The 20,331-nt window shown below is 34.8% G+C and overlaps 4 protein-coding genes across 5 annotated transcripts; 1 reads left to right on the top strand and 3 right to left on the bottom strand.

The window, feature by feature from the left end:
* Nucleotides 1-2,593: 2,593 nt before the first annotated feature.
* On the bottom strand, nucleotides 2,594-7,499 carry REV7 (DNA-binding HORMA family protein). 2 transcript variants are annotated; one of them, XM_088822176.1, is made up of 6 exons: nucleotides 7,351-7,484; nucleotides 7,160-7,240; nucleotides 6,969-7,081; nucleotides 6,686-6,875; nucleotides 5,796-5,995; nucleotides 2,594-2,611 (listed from the first exon to the last, which is right to left on the bottom strand). In XM_088822176.1, exons 1-5 carry the CDS (start codon nucleotides 7,379-7,381, stop codon nucleotides 5,796-5,798), a joined length of 615 nt encoding a protein of 204 aa, XP_088678302.1. In that variant the 5' UTR covers nucleotides 7,382-7,484; the 3' UTR covers nucleotides 2,594-2,611. The 2 variants fall into 2 exon arrangements, with proteins under 2 accessions (XP_088678302.1, XP_012841868.2); XM_012986414.2 differs by lacking the exon at nucleotides 2,594-2,611 and having other exon boundaries at nucleotides 5,705-5,995; nucleotides 7,351-7,499.
* On the top strand, nucleotides 3,324-5,604 carry LOC105962132 (porphobilinogen deaminase, chloroplastic). Its single transcript, XM_012986412.2, has 5 exons — nucleotides 3,324-3,810; nucleotides 4,011-4,416; nucleotides 4,690-4,896; nucleotides 4,992-5,169; nucleotides 5,255-5,604. The coding sequence occupies exons 1-5, from the start codon at nucleotides 3,572-3,574 to the stop codon at nucleotides 5,365-5,367; spliced, it is 1,143 nt and encodes a 380-aa protein (XP_012841866.2). The 5' UTR covers nucleotides 3,324-3,571; the 3' UTR covers nucleotides 5,368-5,604.
* Nucleotides 7,500-8,342: 843 nt separating the features above from the next.
* Nucleotides 8,343-12,088, bottom strand: LOC105962135 (elongation factor 2). Its single transcript, XM_012986416.2, has 4 exons — nucleotides 12,047-12,088; nucleotides 11,367-11,426; nucleotides 11,188-11,275; nucleotides 8,343-11,070 (listed from the first exon to the last, which is right to left on the bottom strand). Exons 2-4 carry the CDS (start codon nucleotides 11,367-11,369, stop codon nucleotides 8,630-8,632), a joined length of 2,532 nt encoding a protein of 843 aa, XP_012841870.1. The 5' UTR covers nucleotides 11,370-11,426; nucleotides 12,047-12,088; the 3' UTR covers nucleotides 8,343-8,629.
* Nucleotides 12,089-17,816: 5,728 nt separating this feature from the next.
* LOC105962137 (NAC (No Apical Meristem) domain transcriptional regulator superfamily protein) lies at nucleotides 17,817-19,845 on the bottom strand. Its single transcript, XM_012986418.2, has 3 exons — nucleotides 19,629-19,845; nucleotides 18,807-19,120; nucleotides 17,817-18,390 (listed from the first exon to the last, which is right to left on the bottom strand). Exons 1-3 carry the CDS (start codon nucleotides 19,843-19,845, stop codon nucleotides 17,908-17,910), a joined length of 1,014 nt encoding a protein of 337 aa, XP_012841872.2. The 3' UTR covers nucleotides 17,817-17,907.
* Between the last annotated feature and the right edge of the window lie 486 nt (nucleotides 19,846-20,331).

Here is a 20,331-nt window from a genome sequence, read left to right as displayed (position 1 = left end):
AGGCTAACCATGTGTGACAAGCTCGACCTAGCGACCGTTGGCAAGGGGATTCGAACTTGAGTCAATTGACCCAAGCTCTCTTGCTCCAACCGCTAGGCCACCCTTGCGGGTAAATGGTTTAGTACAATAATGGGGGTTTATGATAATTGTGCATTATGGGTCTGATTGTACGGACAGTGAATTTCATTGGAGGGTGGGGCCCACAGTTCCCCAGGCCAGTTTAGCTTTGGCATCCTACAATTCATAATGTCAAAAGGTGACAATTTCACTTTATTCCACTTATTCAATGAGGATATATTAAATTTTATTCACCACTAATTTACTTATTAATTACAAGTTTTTCATTAGACTTACATCTAGGTGTGATTTGATATAAACTTTATAATAGTGTAGAGAAGTAGTATTTTGTCACACCCTTCATAAAATGAATTAGTGAAAATTAAAAAAGAAAAAGGAAAACTTAACATCTTAAAGAATCAATTGTTGTGAATTTTTAAAGTAGAATTTCGATAAATTAATAACATTGCTTAAGCAATGATTTCTTTCGACTCTGACACGGTAAAATGGTACTATGTTATTAGTTTGATATTTTAAATATTTCGCTACGTTAACAGAATTTTGTTAGTCCCGATTGTATTAATTTATAGATGTTTAGTATAAGTTGTATACTGATAAAAGTCAATTGATATGATTGTTATCAGGCATATTAACGGCCCGGAGAGCCTTAATTTCGTTATTTCACGCATGTATCGAAAAAGTATCATTTTCTTGAAAATGGACCACTCATAATTGTGAAAATACATATTCAAAGGGAAGATGATACTCAATATGCTCCACTTAGCCCATAGAAAAAAAGATAGTGAACTATGATGAAATTGCAAGTGAAGTGCATTCAGTAAATTCTATAATTAATTGCAACTGTGTGAGAGATGAAAATCATATTAGATTGGGCGTATGTAATGAGTTTGACGTAAACAAATTGTTAGTGATGAAGTTCAAACTCAGTCAAATGACCCCGTACTCTCTTACTCCATCAACTAAACGACCCTTGTGATACAAAATTTAATTAAAATAATTGAAAATTGCAATTAATTCACAATGAAGAAGAGTGATGGATAGATATAATGAGTAAAATCGTGAGGTAGAAGACTAGGCCAAAAGCAAAAGAGAGATGGGCGAATTCTCCAATGGGAATTCAATTCACCCCTTTTTTTTTTCCTAATCTACTTTATTTTTCCCCCAAAATTCTATTATTGCTTACACAACTTAACAAGTACTTCTACTTTAAATTAGGCACCACCCAAATATGAAACCAAAAAAAAAAAAGAACAACACAAAAAGTAGAGTGAAAAAAGGGGTGAAATAAAAGTTGTTTTATGGGTCAATGAATATATGGCATTGGATTAATACAACCAAAGAAAAAGAGAAACAAGATTTGTGTAGAGTCCAATGAATGTTGTCATTTTCAAAATGTAGGATTGATTTAGTGAATGGTTTAATTATCACTTGAACTCGTGATTCCTCTTTTCCCTTGACTTGTTTGTTGGATTTATTTATTTGTTGATAAAGAAATTTGTAACAAAAAATATAGGTACACTGGTTAAATCTACAATATTGTACAATACCTTGCTAATCATACGAGAGATGTACGCTATACTAAATTAATCATGTATGACAAACACAAACTCGATCTAACGACCATTAATTTTAGTTAATTAATGCATGTTCTCTTGCGCTAACCGCACTTTTGTCCCCTCTAAATGCCTCCAATTTAGGTGGTGTTAAAGAAATATAAATACTTCCTCCTTTCACAAAATTATTCATTTTTCAAAATTTTATTTATTTAATATTATTTGGCACTTTAAATTTTGAATACTGCATTAGTTATTTAATTTCCAATTTATGTCATTATAAACTCTCCATAACACTATCTTTTTGAACTCATATTTATTTCTTATTAATTACAAACAAGCGTATTTTAGTATAAAAATATATATTTTTCTTAAAATCAAAACACCTTTAATAAGATCCTTAACCTTTACATAAAACTAAAAAAATGATAGTTAATAAGCAACGAAAGGAATACATATTTTATCCACTTCATAAGAGAGGGATGCTTGAGGGGCAAATATGTCATTACACGTGTCATTGGAAACATACCTTACTTGTGAATTCAGCTCAGGAGTTAATGTGGGGCCAATTTTTAGTGATGCCAATTGCCAACTATTACTACTACTATGCTACTCCCACATTATTCTTTTTTACCTAACAATTAATACTAAATGTTTTCATTTTCTGGTTGACCAAGTCAAACATTTTATGGCTCCTCTTTATTTTTCAAATATTTTATTATTTACCTAAGACTTTTTCTTCCGAGAATTTTTTTTTTATTTTTCTTGAATTGCATTATATGTAGCACGAAAACTTCAACTTCTTAACGTATTCGCGTTTCGGACACGTTTTGTGTCCGATACTCGAGGACACCTTCCGAATAGCTTATGAGCCATTTTGCAATTTGAGGAAAAGTTAAAAACATATTCAAATAGCATATTTTCAAATATGCCCGTTTTGCTATATCTCCATTTCCGGCTCTGTGCTACATAGATTGCATCTGTATTGAAAATATATAATATTTTATACAAGTATTAAAGTAAATTTCATGTTCCAAAAGAATATATTAAAGAATTAGTTCACTATGTATATGGGCTTGAATATGTTAGAAGTCCACTCTCGATATGGGCTTAATGGTTAAAACTTGAATTTAACACTGTACAAGAAAAGGCCCACAATACAAATAATACAAATATGGGTATATAGCACTTAACCCCTTATAGTTTGAGTTTTGTTCACATGACTCCCTTGTAATCTCAATATAAACACATAACTCCCTATAGTTTAAACTTTGTGCAGTGACCTCCTTTTATTTTTAATATAAGCATATAACCCTCCTATCGTATTCCACTTGGTAAATAATCATGCTCAATTAGGAAAATATAAAATTTTGAAAGCACAAGGATTTTATGTGTTTATATTGAAATACAAGAGAGTTACGTACTATATTGAAAAGTACAAGGTTCAAAACACAGGGGGCAAGTGTTATTTGTCCGACAAATATTAAATGTAATTTCTGAAGAAAAAAAAAATAGGGAATATTCAGAATAAAAATTGGAACAACAAATGGGGAAAATTGTAAATTGAAACTTTTGGGATTCACAATGGAGAAAAAATATTCCGAAATTATAAATTTTTCGAATCGAAACCTGTAATTCCGTTCCAATTTCCACGTCCAAGAGTTTAAACAGACTTGCTCGGAGGTCGAAAGAGGAAAGATGACGTGGTATCAGCTGATTGGTTAGAAATGAGGTAAGAGGCCAATAGTGGGTTTTTTTATAATTTCAAACGATGATATGGCATGCCCATTATGATGACGTGGAGGATAAGTTGGCAAAAGCCCCAATCAAACTAATCTAAGATCTCGGCAAGAACACAAAGAAAAAAGGAAAAAAAAAAAAGAAGCATTTCTTCAACTTTATCCGTTAATTATTGTATCTGCATTTCCGTTTCTCCTCCGATGGAAACCGCCATAGCTTCTGTAAGTCAAGCAGCTGCTTTCGCCGGCGTAAAAACGAGGCCCTTATCCAGTTATTTCACCGCCGGTTCAGTTTCAGCTCTCGGGTTTTCTTCGCCGGGAAATAAATCTCCCGCCTTTTTCTCCCTACGTGGCCGTGTCTCCGCCGCGAGGGCTTCGGTCTCCGTCGAGGAAAAAATCGAAACTAAGACGGCGGTGATCAGAATCGGTACTAGAGGAAGGTGAACTTCCTCTTATTATTATTATTATTAATTTTTTTTTTTTTTAAACCCCCCAATTTTAAATTTTCTGGGTTTTATTTAATGTTTATTAATTTATTTAATCAATTTGAGAATTAATTGTTTGATAGAGCTTAAGATTATTAATGTATCATCAATTAAGTAAAATTAATTAATCTGTACTAATTATCTGTATCCAACAGCCCGTTAGCTCTCGCGCAAGCTTACGAAACGAGAGCTAAGCTGATCGAATCGCATCCCGACTTAGCCGAAGAAGGTGCGATACAGATAGTGATAATCAAGACCACAGGCGACAAAATCTTGAGCCAGCCGCTAGCCGATATAGGCGGGAAGGGATTGTTCACGAAAGAAATCGACGAGGCGCTCATTAACAGTGAAATCGATATAGCTGTGCACTCGATGAAAGATGTTCCGACGTACCTTCCTGAAAAGACGATTTTGCCCTGCAATCTCCCGCGTGAGGATGTACGGGATGCTTTCATTTGCTTGACCGCAGCTTCTGTGGCTGAGCTTCCTGCTGGGAGCATTGTAGGCACTGCTTCGCTCAGACGGAAGTCGCAACTTCTTAACCGATATCCAAATCTAAGTGTAAGTGTGTGTTTTGCAGAAAATACGAACTCTGAAATGATAAATACAGGACGATTTTTACTACACGTAGGACATTTTTTTAATTTTAAGTTTTAACTCACCCAATCCAGTTTTTGTTGAAATTCAGATTTAAATTAGGGTTTTTAATTTTTAAATAGGGTGTGGATTAGGTTTTGATTTTTTTAAATTAGGTGTCCTGCATTTTGAGACGTCGTGTATTTATCAAGTCCAAAATTACAATTGTACGTATTGTAATGGAATTATTTTCGACAGGTGCTGGAGAATTTTCGAGGCAACGTACAAACGAGGCTGAGGAAACTAAACGAGGGGGTGGTCCAAGCAACCCTACTTGCACTAGCGGGGCTCAAACGACTAAACATGATCGAGACTGTAACTTCTGTACTCTCGATTGATGATATGCTTCCTGCTGTAGCTCAAGGGGCTATTGGAATTGCCTGTAGAAGGGACGATGAAAAAATGGTACGTTTTTCGTTTTATTTTATTTTCTTGAAATTAATTTTATTTTTTGGGGGAGGGTCGATTTTTAGCTGTGTTGTTAAAGTTCGTTTCTGTAGGTTAAGTACTTGGCATCGTTGAATCACGAGGACACGAGATTAGCTATTTCATGTGAGAGGGCTTTCCTGGAAAAACTCGAGGGATCTTGTCGAACACCCATTGCTGGATACGCTCGACGAGATGCGGATGGAAATTGTATTTTTAAAGCACTGATAGCATCTCCAGACGGAACCGAAGGTATGATAAGTAATGATTTGAAGATTATGAAATAAATATTTTTATTTTGTATTTTGACCCTGTTTTTAAATCTACCTTTTGATAGTACTGGAAACCTACCGAGAAGGTCCATATGTTTACGAGGATATGATGAAGATGGGCGTAGACGCAGGCAAAGAACTTCTTACAAGAGCTGGTCCGGGTTTCTTCAACCGATGAAGAAAGACAGTGTCTAAATTTGTCATTTCATTAATTCTTGTTGTAACTGTAGTAAACGACAGTTTTTTCTGTTTTTGTACACTAGTGTAGCTATCTTAATTCTTCTATAGAGTGTAATTTAAGGGGCTTTTTCCTCGTAATATTTATCGGTTATGTGTAAGAGAATATTTTCCGCTAGCTAATTCACTTACGAGCTATGTACGATAAAGGTGCAAGATTTTGGGTGCCCAACAAAAACTTGAACATGTATCTACTTAGACGAGGCCTCGTTTTTTTTATTTATTAAATCACATTATTTCTATCGGGACGAGACCCTAAGCTATGTAAAAGAGGACTATTACCAGAAGATAAAACAACTAAACAGATTAAAAAAAATATTTGTACTTGATGAAAAACAAATATGAACACATGCTTTCTTACAAACTTACCTAGTTCTTTGGCTCGGAGAGACTAGGTTGTTCGAGATAAAGCTGCAATCCGAGCGGCTCACTGCTCATTGACTTGATCGGTGTTATTTGTGGCGGTTGCTGCCAATGCTTTGCATCTGTCGGGACCCACATATCTGCATCTTTGCTAGTGCTACCATCGGGCAGGCATCGAAAGTAACCTGTTATTTCCCACCTGCAATCTGTCGAAATAAAGATTTCCAAATTAAAGATGGAAAAATTCATCGGAAGTTTTGGTCAACGTCGTTTATCATGAATTTGCGTCTGAAATACAATTGAGAACATTTAGACCTTGTTGTTTCAATTTTATTGGTACCGTGTCGACTTCAAATGTGATTTTGACCACTTTCCAATCTGAATTTGGCAAAACTCGATATACCATATTTGTAGCCCTTTGAGTTGTCTTTCTAATCCAACTTGAACCAGCTAGATCGAATATCGGGTGAGAGAGTTATGCATAAATGAATGAACATTGATTACGAGTTACGACTTTGATGTTTTGAGTTTTACGAGATTTATACTATAACTCATTCATCCATAACTCTATCCCTCGACATCCAATCTAACCGGTCCTTGGAATAGAAAGCCAACTCAAAGTACTACAAATTTGATGCTTTTGAGTTTCGCCAAATTTGAACTGAAAAGGGTCAAAATCACATTTAGCATTTCAAATAAAGCAAACATGATTCGTGACAAAATAAGCTCAATTTCACATGTGAATTGTGACATAAGTATTGAAACAGAAACCACTTCAAAGTATTCACAAATTCAAATATTCGATTCCAACATTAGTTCCTCTTCAATCTACACCATTCTCAATAAGCAATCCACGAAAAAAAAAAAAAGCAAACACAAAAACGGTCGAAGCTTACTGCGCGGGAGAACCTTCGTTAGAGGTTCTGATACAGGCAGTTTGATCAAGAAGGACCTAAGAGAAAACTCCAGCTGTGATTGTTCAACCTTCGAACCATACGACTCGTTCACATTAATCTTGAAAATAAATCTCTCAACAGCCACATCACCACCATCGAAGAATATCACAGCAACTCTATCCACCAAACCCTAATTGAAAGAAAAAAAAAAAAAAAACAATTCAACCAAAAAAAAAAAAAAAAACATTACAACATTCAAAATTCACCATCAATGAAATTGCACCTTGCTAATGAAAGGAAGAAGCCCATAAACAGCAGAATGAATGTATTCGTTTAGCTGAGGATGTTTAGCTTTATGAACCACCACATTCATGTATCGCCGCCGCTCAAACGCTCCTAAATGTTCAAAAAATCAAATTTACTACCAAAAAAAAAAATTAAAAATTAAACTAAAATAGGAATTCAAATTGTCACCGTTTGGGTAAACTCCTTTGAGGAAGACGACTGAAGTGACGGCGACCTCTAAGAACTCGACCAGAATTCGAGCGATTTCGGCTGCAAATTGGTACAATTTATGGAAATTAGATGAAATTTAAAATAGGCGTATTTTGATGAATTAGACGCAGAATCGAAGATTTAATGGAAAAAATAGGAGCGCAGCTAACCTTGTGGAGTTCGACTCTGCTTGCGATCCATGTTCAGTTCAAGCAAACGCCATTTCTCTCTTAGAATTGAAGAAAAAAATTGCTGAGCGTGCCTGTATCATTTGCTCCAAGAGCCCTTTCTCAAAATTGTTTAAGAGCTTATATAAGTTCTAATAAGATGTTAAAAGAGCTTATAAGTTATTGCAGAGTGTTTAGTATTTTTTTTTTCTTTTAAATCTTAGAAATTGAAAAATAAGTTGTAGACAGCTAATATTTTTTTTTTTTCAAATACATAAACCTCACATTTTTAGTTAAAATCTTATAATGAGTAAAAACAACTTATATGTTCATTATCGAACAACTTAAAAAAAAATTTAAAAATAAGACATACTCCATCATTTCCATTTTAATTGTCGTTTTAGGATAATTCACACATATTAAGAAAACTGATAAATATGCATGGATTCTAGAAAAATCATAATAAAATGACTAAAAAACAACTTTTATAAATGTTTTACCATTAGTTCTCGTAAGAGTAGTAAGGGCATAATTGAGAAAAGTATAATAAATACTCTATTGAAATCCTAATGTTATAATTATTTGGAAATAAAAAAATTTCTTTACAAAAACAAATAAAATGCGAGTAGTTATCAATCCTTAAAACAGACGTAAAAACTCATCAACGATTTAAAGTAAGTTCAACCAAATGGATATTAGTTTCAACTTTCAAGTGTAACAATGAATAAAATGATAATAGACTTGTGATGAACTGAATATATTTATATGTAGGAACAATACAAGTATACTAAATATTAGTTTCAAGTATACAAATTAATATATTGCTAACAAGAGTTGTGACAAGCTTAATATATTTATAATTTAGTCACAATATAAGTACACTAGCATAATATTTGTTTCAAGTGCAAATTGCAAGTCGCAACATAAAATTTCACATAACACCAACTACAAAATTGGCACAAATTTAATGAAGAAAATAAAGATGGAAGATAGAATGAATATAAAATCATAAATAAAAAAAGCAATCTGCAAATACAGAAATATCCATGGAAAAAACAGACAATATTCATGTTCATCTAAAAGCAGCTCTCAAACAGCAACTAGACGAGACTCCGACACAAATTAAAATAGAGTACGTAACAACAATTTAAATAGTTCAAACACTAAACCCATACATTTTAGAAAAAAAAAAAGAGCAATTAAAACGATAGCAACAGCAAAACTTCCACCCACCGTCGATTTCCACGTCAGCAAGGGGTAATATCGTAAATCCACCACCCACTTACAGCTTGTCCTCAAAGTCAGAAAGAGGTGTCATTGTAACCTTCAAACCCTTCCTCTTACGGATATCAGCCACAAGAACTGCAGCCTGAGATTCCGCCTGCAGAGGATCCGACGCCATCATCTCCCAATGGTCAAACACACACTGAGGGAAAGCCTGTCCAGAAGTGGCAGCCCTCAAAGTACTCGAAAACCCGAACGACTCAACCACAGGCAAGTACGCCTTGATGTTGTACAGCGGTGTGCCGGGCCTCTGCATTTCCTCGAACACGTGGCCACGCTTCTGATTCAGCACACTGTAAATACCACCAAGTGCCTGCTCGGGCGCCTGAATCTCCACGAGATAAACGGGCTCCAAGAGTCTGGGCTTTGCAGTAATCATAGACGCGTAAATAACCCTCCTGGCAGTCGGGATAACCTGACCACCACCCCTGTGAATCGCGTCAGTGTGCAGCACAACATCGCACACCTCAAAGCAGACACCCCTCATGTTCTCCTCAGCCAACGGGCCTTCCTTTGAAGCCCACTGGAAACCAGCAACAACAGAGTCCTTGATTTCATTCAAGTACTGAACTCCCTTACACATATCCACCACCATGTTCGGGCCGGTGGTTTCAGGACCGAAAGCCCAAATCTTCTTGGCGAGCTCCTTATCCCAGCCGAATTCTTCAGACAAGAGCTTGGATCGGATCTTTGGGTCGTCACGTGGGCCGATCTTTCCATCATCTATGGCCTCAGCAAGACCGTCCTCCAATGGTCTAGCTTCCATGTACAGACGGTTGTGCTTGTTGGGGGACTTACTCATCACCGTGCGAACGGATCTATCAAGAACTGTTTCACGGAAGGACACAACAGGGTCGGATTTTATGATCTCAGCCCCACCCATGAAGTCGTCCACCAGATCCTTCAGGCAGATCTCGAGGTGGAGCTCTCCTGCTCCGGCAATGATGTGTTCGCCAGATTCCTCAATGGAGCAGACAACCATGGGGTCAGACTTGGCCAGACGCTTCAAACCCTCGACCAGCTTTGGCAAGTCAGAGGCATGCTTGCACTGCACTGCGACACGCACGACGGGTGAGACTGAAAATTTCATGGCTCGGATTGGATGTGCGTCAACTTCCTTCTCATTGGTCAAAGTAGCATTCTTGGTGATGAACTGATCCAAACCAACCATAGCAACTGTGTTACCGCACGGCACATCTTCAACAGTTTCCTGTCTCTTGCCCATCCAGATAACAGTTCTCTGCACACTCTTGACATACAAGTCCTTCTTCTCCCCAGGTACGTAGTTAGGCCCCATGATTCTGACCTTCAAACCAGTGGACACCTTCCCAGCAAACACACGTCCAAAGGCAAAGAATCTACCCTTGTCAGAAGCGGGAATCATCTTGGAAACGTAAAGCATGAGGGGACCATCAGGGTCACAGTTTCTGATAGCAGTGGCGTAGATGTCGTCAAGGGGACCCTCGTACAAGTTTTCCACACGGTACCTTTGAGCAGTGGCGGGAGAAGGGAGATGGAATATCATCATTTCCAATAGTGCACTGCTGGCAGGCAGCCATGTCTGCATCACACGCTTCATCAAAGCCTTTCCAATCAAGTCCTTCTCGTCGGACTTCATTGTCACACCGAGCTTCTTCAACATAGGCCACAGCTTGTCTTTCAGATCGTTCATGCAAGTGGCAATGATCTGCTTGATGGGCTCATAACAGAACTGGACAAACCCACGTTTGCACGAGGCAGATCCAGTGTTCTTGGTTGTCCATTTCTTGGTGGCGGGATCGAAGAAATTCTCACCCCACAGCCTTTCCATCATTTTGCTCTCGTCCACACCGAACTTGGAGGCGTACATCTTAGCAAAGTTGGTTAGAGTGAAAGCCCATCCGTGCAGACCAGCAGAGAAGGCAACAGTTCCTTTCTCGGGGTACACCTGGACATCACCAAGGAGAGGGTCTTCATAAGTTGCCATGATGACATTTGCGTTCTCAATAACCCTCTGGAATGTTTGGTAAGCCTCCTCTCCATCAACCTGGAGCTCAAGGAAACACCGGTCCATCTTGTTGACAGTCAAGACAGGGCGAATCCTCTCTCCTAGAGCCTGTCTGAGAACAGTCTCTGTCTGAACACAGACACCCTCGACACAGTCCACCACAACAAGGGCACCGTCAGTGATACGCAGAGCAGCAGTGACTTCAGAAGAAAAGTCAACGTGCCCAGGGGAATCGATAAGATTGATGAGGTACTCGTTTCCACTTCGCTCTCCCTTGTAGCTCGCCAGAGATTCGGGGGACATTTCGTAGTACAGAGAGATACCGGTGGACTTGATTGTGATACCACGCTCCGCTTCATCCGCACGGGTATCGGTCATTCTGACATCACCAGCAACTTCTTGGGCAATAATACCCGCAGCAGCGACCAGTGAGTCGGTAAGAGTTGACTTCCCTGTCAGAGAATAAAAGTCAACAATCAGTACAAACATCAAAATATTTCTTCAAAAAAAACTATGAACAATTATTACATAGAAAGTTGTATAAAGATTGTGGGTTTCAGGTTTCGTACCATGATCAACATGGGCAATAACGGACATGTTCCTAATATTGTGCTTGAGGTCCATAATCCTCCGGAGCTCTTCTGCTGTGAACTTCACCTGAATAGATAAACAAGACACAAGTTCATGTCAGAAATCAAATAAAAGCAGCAACTCTCTTACAATTAGAAGAACTATGTTTCCAACTTACCATCTTTGCAAGATCTTAAGTTTCACAGCTGCAGAATTATTCAGAAGATTTCTTCCTATCCTGCCAATCAACAATACAAACATGAGTTCCAATCCACGAAAAACAAAACTTTAACACAAGTAGACCTAGATCTAAACACTGAACAAGCTTTTCGAAGCTCTTCAAGAAAGGAATCGAGAAACAAAATAAACTTCCACTCATTAAAAAAAATTGTTTCGATTTCTAAAACCCTTTACCTAATTCAGAAATTAGGGGTTTATCAAATTTAATATACAAAACCTTGTCAATTCATCAATAATCACCTTAAAAAAATAAAATACTCGTTTCTTCAATTCAGATTCAAGTAGCCAAATCGAAACCCTAGACCAACAAAAAAGGAAACGAACAGCACAGATTCAATTCATCCTTCACAGAGGATTTGAAAATTTGAAATAAAGCAAAGATTATTCCGTCATCGTTACACAAATCTTAATCGCATATACATACATATACATACACATATATATATATCATACGGATGAATATAGAACACATGATTAAAACTCCAAAATCAACTCATCTAAACAAAAAAAAAGAGCAATAAATCAACAACGAAGAGCTGATGAACACGTGAATTACAAAGAGAATTAAGAATTACTGAAATTAAAAGAGATCGGAGAAAGAAAGATCGGAGTTCTTACAGATGAAACCGAGAGAAGAACGACGAGCTTTGGAGGCGGAGTAAATGAATGGGATAAGTGCAGTGGGCAATTTAAGGCCGAGAGAAGGAACCCTAATACAATTGGGGGGGTAGAATTGTCAATTTAATTCTCTCCGGTTTGTTTTCCTACAGTAGTCGCCTCTTGGGGGGAATATTCGATAAATTGGGCTTTGTTGGCACAATTTATAGCCTTTGGACAATTTAGAGCCTTTAAATTAAGATGGATGGTATTTGATTGAGATTGTTTACTAAAATTTGTTTTATTATTTAATGAATTATATTTTATTATATATTTTTGTTCGATAAGTTATGAAGTGGTCTCGAGTTCAATCTCTAACTTGATTGAAGTTCAATTCGAGTATAACCGATTTTCTTATCAAGTCAGACTGAAATATAACTTTAAAATATTAATATATATTTAAACAAATTTGAAAAAAATATGTGTTCAAATCGATTTAATTTATTTACATCCGAATAGATTGGAGAAAATCTTTTTAAGGATGCAATTTGGTTTGCATAAAAATGCAGGTAATAAATTAAAAAAAAAATAGCACAAACATATAATAGTATATATTCTTTAGGCTAAATTATTATAATTAAAAAAGTCAAAGTATTTTTGCTCCTATTATAAATAAAAATTAGAAGAACTTGAGCTCCAAGTAAATTAACTCTTTTCCACGTTTTCCACTATATTTAATTAAATAAATAAATAATATAAAAATATCACGCAATCTATATATTCCATTATATTATATGTACCTAAAATTATTTAATTTTGGGCTGTAGTTTTATTTGAAATGTTGAGATGAGAGAGCAGCCCAAACATTTAATGGATAATTTAAATAGGGCCCAATTAGATTTATAAAATTGAATCCTAACACTATAATAATTCAGAAATTAATTCCTTACTAGTAATCGATACCCGTGCGATGCACGGGTTTTCATTTGTTGTAACATATGGTAAAAGGAAAATTCGAAAAAAAAAATCGTTGATTACATATCTTAAGTAGAATCAGTGTAGTTAAATTCGTGATATATCGCGATACAGTTTAGTTTCAATCAAAACGATATAACAGCAAATGCAATATTCATCTTTTAAAAAACGGATTTAAGGCAAATCTCTTCAATTTTCTTGAATAATTCAAATGCAAGTAATGTGTCTCATCACAAAACAATACACCCTAATTCAAAATATAAAATTTTCCCTTCAATTTCTTCAAAAAATCTCCCAATAACGCAACCATAATTCAATTTTTATAGAGTTTTTGCAATTGGAACTGACTTGTGATTTTGACTGTGATTCACGCAATTGGAACTTGCTTGCGATTTAGAGCCCTATATCTTCCTTTTCCGCGCATTCAGGGTTGGGTTTGTTTGATTTTGTGATGGGTTCATTTAATTTGAGGTGGGTTCGCTGATTGTGGTGATTAATTCGATTTTTATCTTAGTTGGGGTGTTTGTGCGGTTTTCTGCATTGATTGGCATCGTTTGTGCAATTTTCAGCATTGTTGGGGGTTGGTTGTGCGATGTTAAGCAGTGTTGTGGGGTTTGTGTGATTTTCAGCATTGTTGGGTGGTTTGACTTTAAATTATATTATACACACACGATAAGAAAAGAGAAAAGATAAACGATATCATAGGTTGTGGAGAAAAACGATTTGCGAAATTTTTCCAATTCGATAGTTAACTTGGCCTTAATTGTGTGAAATACAACTACAAAAGAAAATAAACTATTGCAATTAGTACCCTCCTGTTAGCTCGAATACCAAAACCTACTCTATATTATTTTATTGACAAAACCTCCATTATGATCTATGTTTTTTTAGCAATTAATACCCCTGGCTAGGGGGTTCTGTGCTAAAATAAAATTGAATAAGGGTGTTTTTGCTATAATATGGAATAGTTTTTCAGCCATTTGAACACTCCATAAGCAAGTTATAAACCTACACAATAAAATTGAACATTCAGTGCTCTAATACCTGCAACTTGTACCAACCAAGCAATTCCTATTTTCATGCTTTTTTCAAACAGTTGTAGACTCGCGCAAACATGTAACAATCTTTCGTCCGCCACATTGTCAAGTAACCTAATTAACTATGACGACAATGTAAAACCCGTATACTAAATTCATCAGCTTCACATATTATATTACACATTAGAGTATATACTATGTATACCACCATGGCACCATCATTCATCCAAATCTGTCACATACCAAACGAACTAAAAGGGCATAATCTGCTATTACCAATAAATTATTATACAAACACAGTTTCAGCAATCAAATACATCTTGAGCACACGATTAGCACTGGAATCTTCATATATATGCTTAGATGCTATAAAATTATAACCCATTGTCCGTTTATATATAAAGATATGGTCAACTAAATACATGTATGTATATGGAAATATACTCCATGTATGTATGTCTAGAAAATGAGGTGATAATTGTCCATGGATAAATTCATAACAATACCTCGTGAAATGAGTACATATTAAATTATTTTTCCTAAGAAACTGTTAGGAATTCAAATGGTAGCATGTTAAGAGCATCTCTAAAACGTCAACGAAGATCATATCGAATAATAATATCATAACTTCGAGTTTTATGTTAAACTGGAATATTGACCTCCATGCTTATGCTATCATATAAATCTGACTATAAAATAGTACCTTCTTTAAGATGGAAACTCCGGAGTATAATAGAAACATGGCCAGCAAAAACCCGACAAAAGGAAATATTAGTTACAAAAACATAAGCATGGGTATCATATCAAGTTTCAAATCAGATATTTGCATGCCAGCTTTTCCATTAAATGACAATTCACCGAGCGAGCGAAACGATAGTTACCATTTTGAAGTTGCAAATAACTATTTTTTCCAAACAACATACAAAAGGTGGAAATTCAGAAAATAATGATGAGGAGGAACCATCACAAATGAACTAATTTTTGAAAAACGAACGACAAAAAAGGTACAGTAGGAGAAAAATATGATGAGGATCCCGGTGATTTAAAAATAGTCAGAGAACTAATTATTTAGTAATCTCTTTTCTCCAGCACACCAAAAATTCCACGAAATTTGGCTTCTGCAACTCTCCCAAAATCATACCGCAAAGCCACTGCCACAACATCTCATCCAATTTCTTCAAATTCAACCCGTGTAATCTCATGTCTAATGAGCCAATTCGCTTGGTTCATTCAAAATGGTCTATGGCGAAAAGATTCTTACCTTCAATCAAGCGGAAACGTCAATTTTGGCCAATCCTCTTCTATTTCTATTGTTGGTAAAATCAAATTCGGCATCTCAATAAAAAAATCAAACCTATATGCAAAGCACCAATCATGAAAAAGAATGAGAAGCTCATTGCCTAAATTTATAAACAAAAAAAAAAAAAAAGATGGAAGAATTACAATAAAGAATTTTTTTTACGTAAGTGTTGATATTTTTTCAGCGTAAAGATATGCGTAGAAATCAAAGATATGAAATTTATAAAAGATACCAACCTTCGAATATTTTTCGAAGGCGAAAACCCAGAGTCATATATGATTCCACCTCATTTTTTTCTCAGCAACCAAACAAACAGTTAAATAATCCAAAAAAGCCTGCATAATCCAAAAAAAATGTCACAATAAAACAAAATTGTAGAAAATTAAATGAGCGAGGGAATATAAACATACCATGTTAGAATCATCATATCCATTCACCTGGATTTCGGATTTCCCCGTGGGCCATACATAACTTTGGAAAATTTGAGTCCAAATTCATACAAAGACTGGAATCATTAGAAATACCAACAATATCACTAAGATGAAAGATATTATCAAAAGATTTATAAAAATAGCGTGCCGCAACGATAGAATATTTTTCCCGTCAATTGGGGTAAAAATCAAAACTGAACAAAATGTGCCATCGTGAAAAAAAAAAATTCATAAATCATACGCCGTGCCGCTGCTGTCAATTGTCGGCGTGAAGAAAACAGGAAGAAAGAAGACTTTTCAATTGTTCAATTTCTCAACGACTGCAACACAAAACATAGAGAAAACAATTATTAGATAAATAATCAAATAACTGCTTCGGCTTCTATCTCTATTAATATATTTCTTGCCTATCAAATAAAAATAAATAAATAAATAAAAGCCTGCATAGCTACAAATCCAAATTCCAAGGATCCCATGTAAGTCGCAAACAAAAATCCATTTTACACCCCCAAATCCAACAATTATTATAAATGTTTACAGCAATTATATAAATGTTTACAGCGAGTCAGCGAAAAGGGAAGCAATGAGTTGAATATGTTCATTTTTTCGATAGTTTGTGAGAGTGATATTTGCTAGACCATCAATACGTGAAATGAGGTTAAAAAGGAATTAAAAAAGAAACATCAACTGCTGCCTGCTACAATTACTGATCGTGTATTCAGTTTTTTTAAAGAGGTCGTGTATTCAGTTTTTTTTAAGAGTGGACAGTTAATTGTTAGTGGATAATAGTAAACATTTGAAAAAATCAGATCATGTATTTAGTGTTTTAAGTAGTGGACAGGTAATTAAATTATTAACTTACGTGTATAAAATATTAAAAATTAAAAGGAAAAAAAATGTCAAAATAGGAAATGACTTAAATGTCCCTAAATTTAGGTTTAGGGTTATAGGTCAAAATATCTTCCTTTTATATATAAGATAGGTCAAAATATCTTCCTTTTATATATAAGATAAGATATATAAATAAATAAATTCCTTATATTTAAATTAACATAAGAAGAAGCACTTAGACTTTAATTCAATCTCCTTTTTCCTAATTGATGAACTAAAGCTTTTAAACTCTATTAATATACGTTGCCTTTTTTTTATCAAAGAATCTAATTATTTATTCCAAGAATTACAATAGGACAAAAAAATAAAATAAATTGCCATGTCTTTTGATAAAAAACGGGTGCAATCTGGAAAAATTCTCAAGGGCAAAGTCGTTAGAGGAAGACCTCGTAAAATTCCGATCGACGTCCTAGGTTTTTATGTTCATAGGAAAACGAGAACCAAGACTATCAAGGCTGTTTTACAAAATTTCGACGCGGCGATAGATTCAAGACTGACGGAGTATACGACGAAAGAAGAGAGATGTTATGAGGAATTTCAATCGCCTCGATCAATTGAGTGGTGGTTGAGTCGACCGATTTCGGAATATATTATCGAGGGCCCTGTTCCGGATCTTGACGCGATTGGATTAGATAGTCGTGTTTTGATGCGTAATTTCTTTGAAGATATTCCCGAATTCGATGATGATTTCTTGTAGGAGGAATTATTAATTTGTTGTTTATAATTGTATTTATAGTTAATACAAGAGAATTTGTGAGATTTTAATATATTAATTTGTTCGAGAAATATATAAATTGTATCATATTATTTGTTTATTTTGTAGTGAATGAAGAGGTCGAAAATTGAACGAATTAGTTAGATCAGATTGAAATTAGCTTTTTTTTTTTCGGATAAGCTAATATTCCAATTTAATTCCGAAAATACCAGGAAGATTGAAAATCGAATCTTGAAATTGTAATTAATAAACTTGTTTTAAAATCAGAATTTCCAGAAATTATATAAGTTTCCTATTCACCTACAATATTTAAGATAAATAATAACATTGATGTTATATAAGAATTTTTTTGTTTGGGAAACAATCGCAATTCGGAAAATAAATCTCCATATTAATAATTTGTTCGATATAAACTTCATAATAATAATTTCTTCTATATAAACTTTGCGAACTAGTACACGAAAGCAGAGTTTATCCAACGCATGTATGAAAGAAAAAAAAAATATTCAAATTAAAATACGTAAACAAAATATTTACACCGAATTGCAATTTTTAGTTATGTATGGGCTTAGTGCAGCAGCACAGTCTACAACGGATCGAAGATCTTCCCAATCGGCACGCCTTAGAAATTCGTCACTAATTATATCTACAGAGCTCGAAAGCGACGAAGTTGACGAAAGGAAATTACGGCCTGGAAAATCACGTTGTTGATAATTATTTGGAATATTGTAATTATAATTATTATTATAATGTATTTGAGCATTGAAATTTATAATATTGTAACTTATTTGACTGTTCTGATTAGAATAATATACATTGTTGCTGCATGTTTTGGAGTAATTTGAATCAATTATTGGAATATTATTATTATTATTATTATTATTATTATTATTATTATTATTATTATTATTATTGTTGATTATTGTGTTTTTATTTGCAGCAACTTCTCTCAAATCTTGAGCACACTTCTTGTAAGTAACGTTCCTTTTTAATATTCGGCATAAGGTCCAAACTTCCTGTAAAATTGATCAACAACAAACAAAGTTCGACAACGATTAGGCGTTCAAATCGGACGGATCAGATCGAAATTAACTATTTTTAGAAGAAAAAAGAATAGATTTTTTTTCAAAAAATAAGAAATCGAAAATTGGAATGAAATTTTTTGTTCCAAATTGAAAATTTCGAAATTGACGGAATTTGAAAAGTTTCAAATTTATAGTCAGCTAAATATAAAATGCTAATAATATTGAGATTATAAGTCTAATTTTCGTGAAAAAAATTAAGTCTTATTTTCGTAATAATATTGAGATTATAAGTCTAATTTTCGGAAGTTTCAGAAATTAAAATTTGATATGAAATCAGAATCTCATCTATATTCCAATTCCGATTAAAAACATGGGAATTCGGAATGAACTTAATTAACGATACTTACAGCTTCTTGAGCAAAGTTTTTAGTGACACCGTTTTTGGTGGTGGTTTTGCCGTCGTGGCTCGCCGGAAGGCGGAACTCGTGCATCATCCAGTCGGTCTTGGTCCCTTTCCCGGCGCTTCCACGGTAGTACACGAGGGACTTTTTCAGGCCAATAATACACTTGTCGCCGGAGTATACAGGTTTGTCGATTCCGGTGGCTTTCCAGAAACCCGAACCCGTACCCGTAACCCTATTGGGTCGTGTGCTGTTCCTGTATTTTCTTCCTCGTTTGCAGAAGAAGTACCACTCCTTGTCGTCCCCTAAGTCGCTCGATTCTGAAATTTCAGGAAGAAAAAAAAAACATTTATATTATATTTTCAAGAATTCATGATGTATACTGTTGATTTTGATAAAAGTAATAATCAAGAATTCAAAAATTAATGTCCTAGATAGGGTTGTAAACGAGACGAGTTCGAGCAGTGTTTTGGCTGTTTTGGCAAGCTCAAGCTCGAACTTATATCGAACCCCTTAAATATGGACTCTAGTTGTAGCATTTTTCTACATCTAATAACAACCAAGATTGTTACAATAATATTACATTATTACTTGAGTGACACTTTTGCCCCTATGAACTTCAAAACGTACCAAAAAAAACCCTCCGGCTATTCATACATCAAGGGGCAAATAAGACATGGAACATAGAATATTGAAGTTGTAAGTAAGTTATTTATTAACCTAGATATATTAATAATTAGTGCCATAAATCACATAAAATTAGTTAAAGGATCACTAAATTAGTTGCAAAACAATATTTAACCTAAAAAAAATATTACACACACTTACTTGGAAGATCCCAAGGGTCATACTTGTAAATATCAGCCTGCTTAATAAGTTCGATACGAATAGGTCTTTTTTCGATTTTCCGTTTGAGGTAGAATCCGACAAGCACTTCGTCTGTCGGATGAAACCTAAACCCCGGAAGTTGAACATCGTCGTCTTCCTCTAATTCCTTGTTATTATTAATTATTATGCTGCTGCTAACATTTTTCACATCTTCCATGATTATTAATAACTAACAAAAAAAAAAAAAAACCCGAAAACCCGAAAAAAAAAGAAAAAGAAATTCAAGCTACATATTATATATATACTGGGAATTTGGTTCTGTGCCACATGTTTCACGTTTGAAATGAAGGAAGAAGAACATTCATAATGCATATGAATCTATGATATATAGACAAAAAGGTGATATACTGATATAGTGATATAGTGATATATATCATTATTATTAGAGGTGGTCAAAGTCAAGCATGAGTTTTGACTTTTTGTTTCCGTGGGCCCCAGGGTTTAGAACTTGAACCAGTCTTCAATCTTTTATTTCTTTAAATACTAAATATTTGTTTAATATTTTTGTTGTTGAAAAAAAATCTGTTTTTGTCATATATTGGAAACCTTCCGGAAGGCGCATGACATATTGACCAAGAGTAGGAAAGTCAAACTTCCCGATATTTTTTTTTAATAAACTTTGAATTTTTATGTATTATTTATT

The sequence above is a fragment of the Erythranthe guttata genome, chromosome 8 (genome assembly GCF_056151865.1).
Source record: "Erythranthe guttata isolate IM_541 chromosome 8, IM_541, whole genome shotgun sequence".
NCBI lineage: Eukaryota > Viridiplantae > Streptophyta > Magnoliopsida > Lamiales > Phrymaceae > Erythranthe > Erythranthe guttata.
The sequence above is the reverse complement of the archived record's forward strand: the minus strand, read 5'-3'. Positions and strand labels throughout refer to the sequence as shown.

Bases quoted from the DNA above. Each gene is read 5' to 3' on its own strand.
- LOC105962132 (XM_012986412.2), top strand. From the start codon at position 3,572: ATGGAAACCGCCATAGCTTCTGTAAGTCAAGCAGCTGCTTTCGCCGGC. The intron at 3,811-4,010 runs GTGAACTTCCTC...TGTATCCAACAG, and splicing joins AGAATCGGTACTAGAGGAAG to CCCGTTAGCTCTCGCGCAAG. The intron at 4,417-4,689 runs GTAAGTGTGTGT...TATTTTCGACAG, and splicing joins ACCGATATCCAAATCTAAGT to GTGCTGGAGAATTTTCGAGG.
- REV7 (XM_012986414.2), bottom strand. From the start codon at position 7,381: ATGGATCGCAAGCAGAGTCGAACTCCACAAG. The intron at 7,082-7,159 runs GTGACAATTTGA...TTGAACATTTAG, and splicing joins CAAAGGAGTTTACCCAAACG to GAGCGTTTGAGCGGCGGCGA. The intron at 5,996-6,685 runs GTAAGCTTCGAC...TTATTTCGACAG, and splicing joins AACGAAGGTTCTCCCGCGCA to ATTGCAGGTGGGAAATAACA.
- LOC105962135 (XM_012986416.2), bottom strand. The intron at 11,071-11,187 runs GTACGAAACCTG...ATTCTCTGACAG, and splicing joins TATTGCCCATGTTGATCATG to GGAAGTCAACTCTTACCGAC.
- LOC105962137 (XM_012986418.2), bottom strand. From the start codon at position 19,845: ATGGAAGATGTGAAAAATGTTAGCAGCAGCATAATAATTAATAATAAC. The intron at 19,121-19,628 runs GTAAGTGTGTGT...CTGAAATTTCAG, and splicing joins TGACCCTTGGGATCTTCCAA to AATCGAGCGACTTAGGGGAC. The intron at 18,391-18,806 runs GTAAGTATCGTT...TCAATTTTACAG, and splicing joins AAAACTTTGCTCAAGAAGCT to GAAGTTTGGACCTTATGCCG.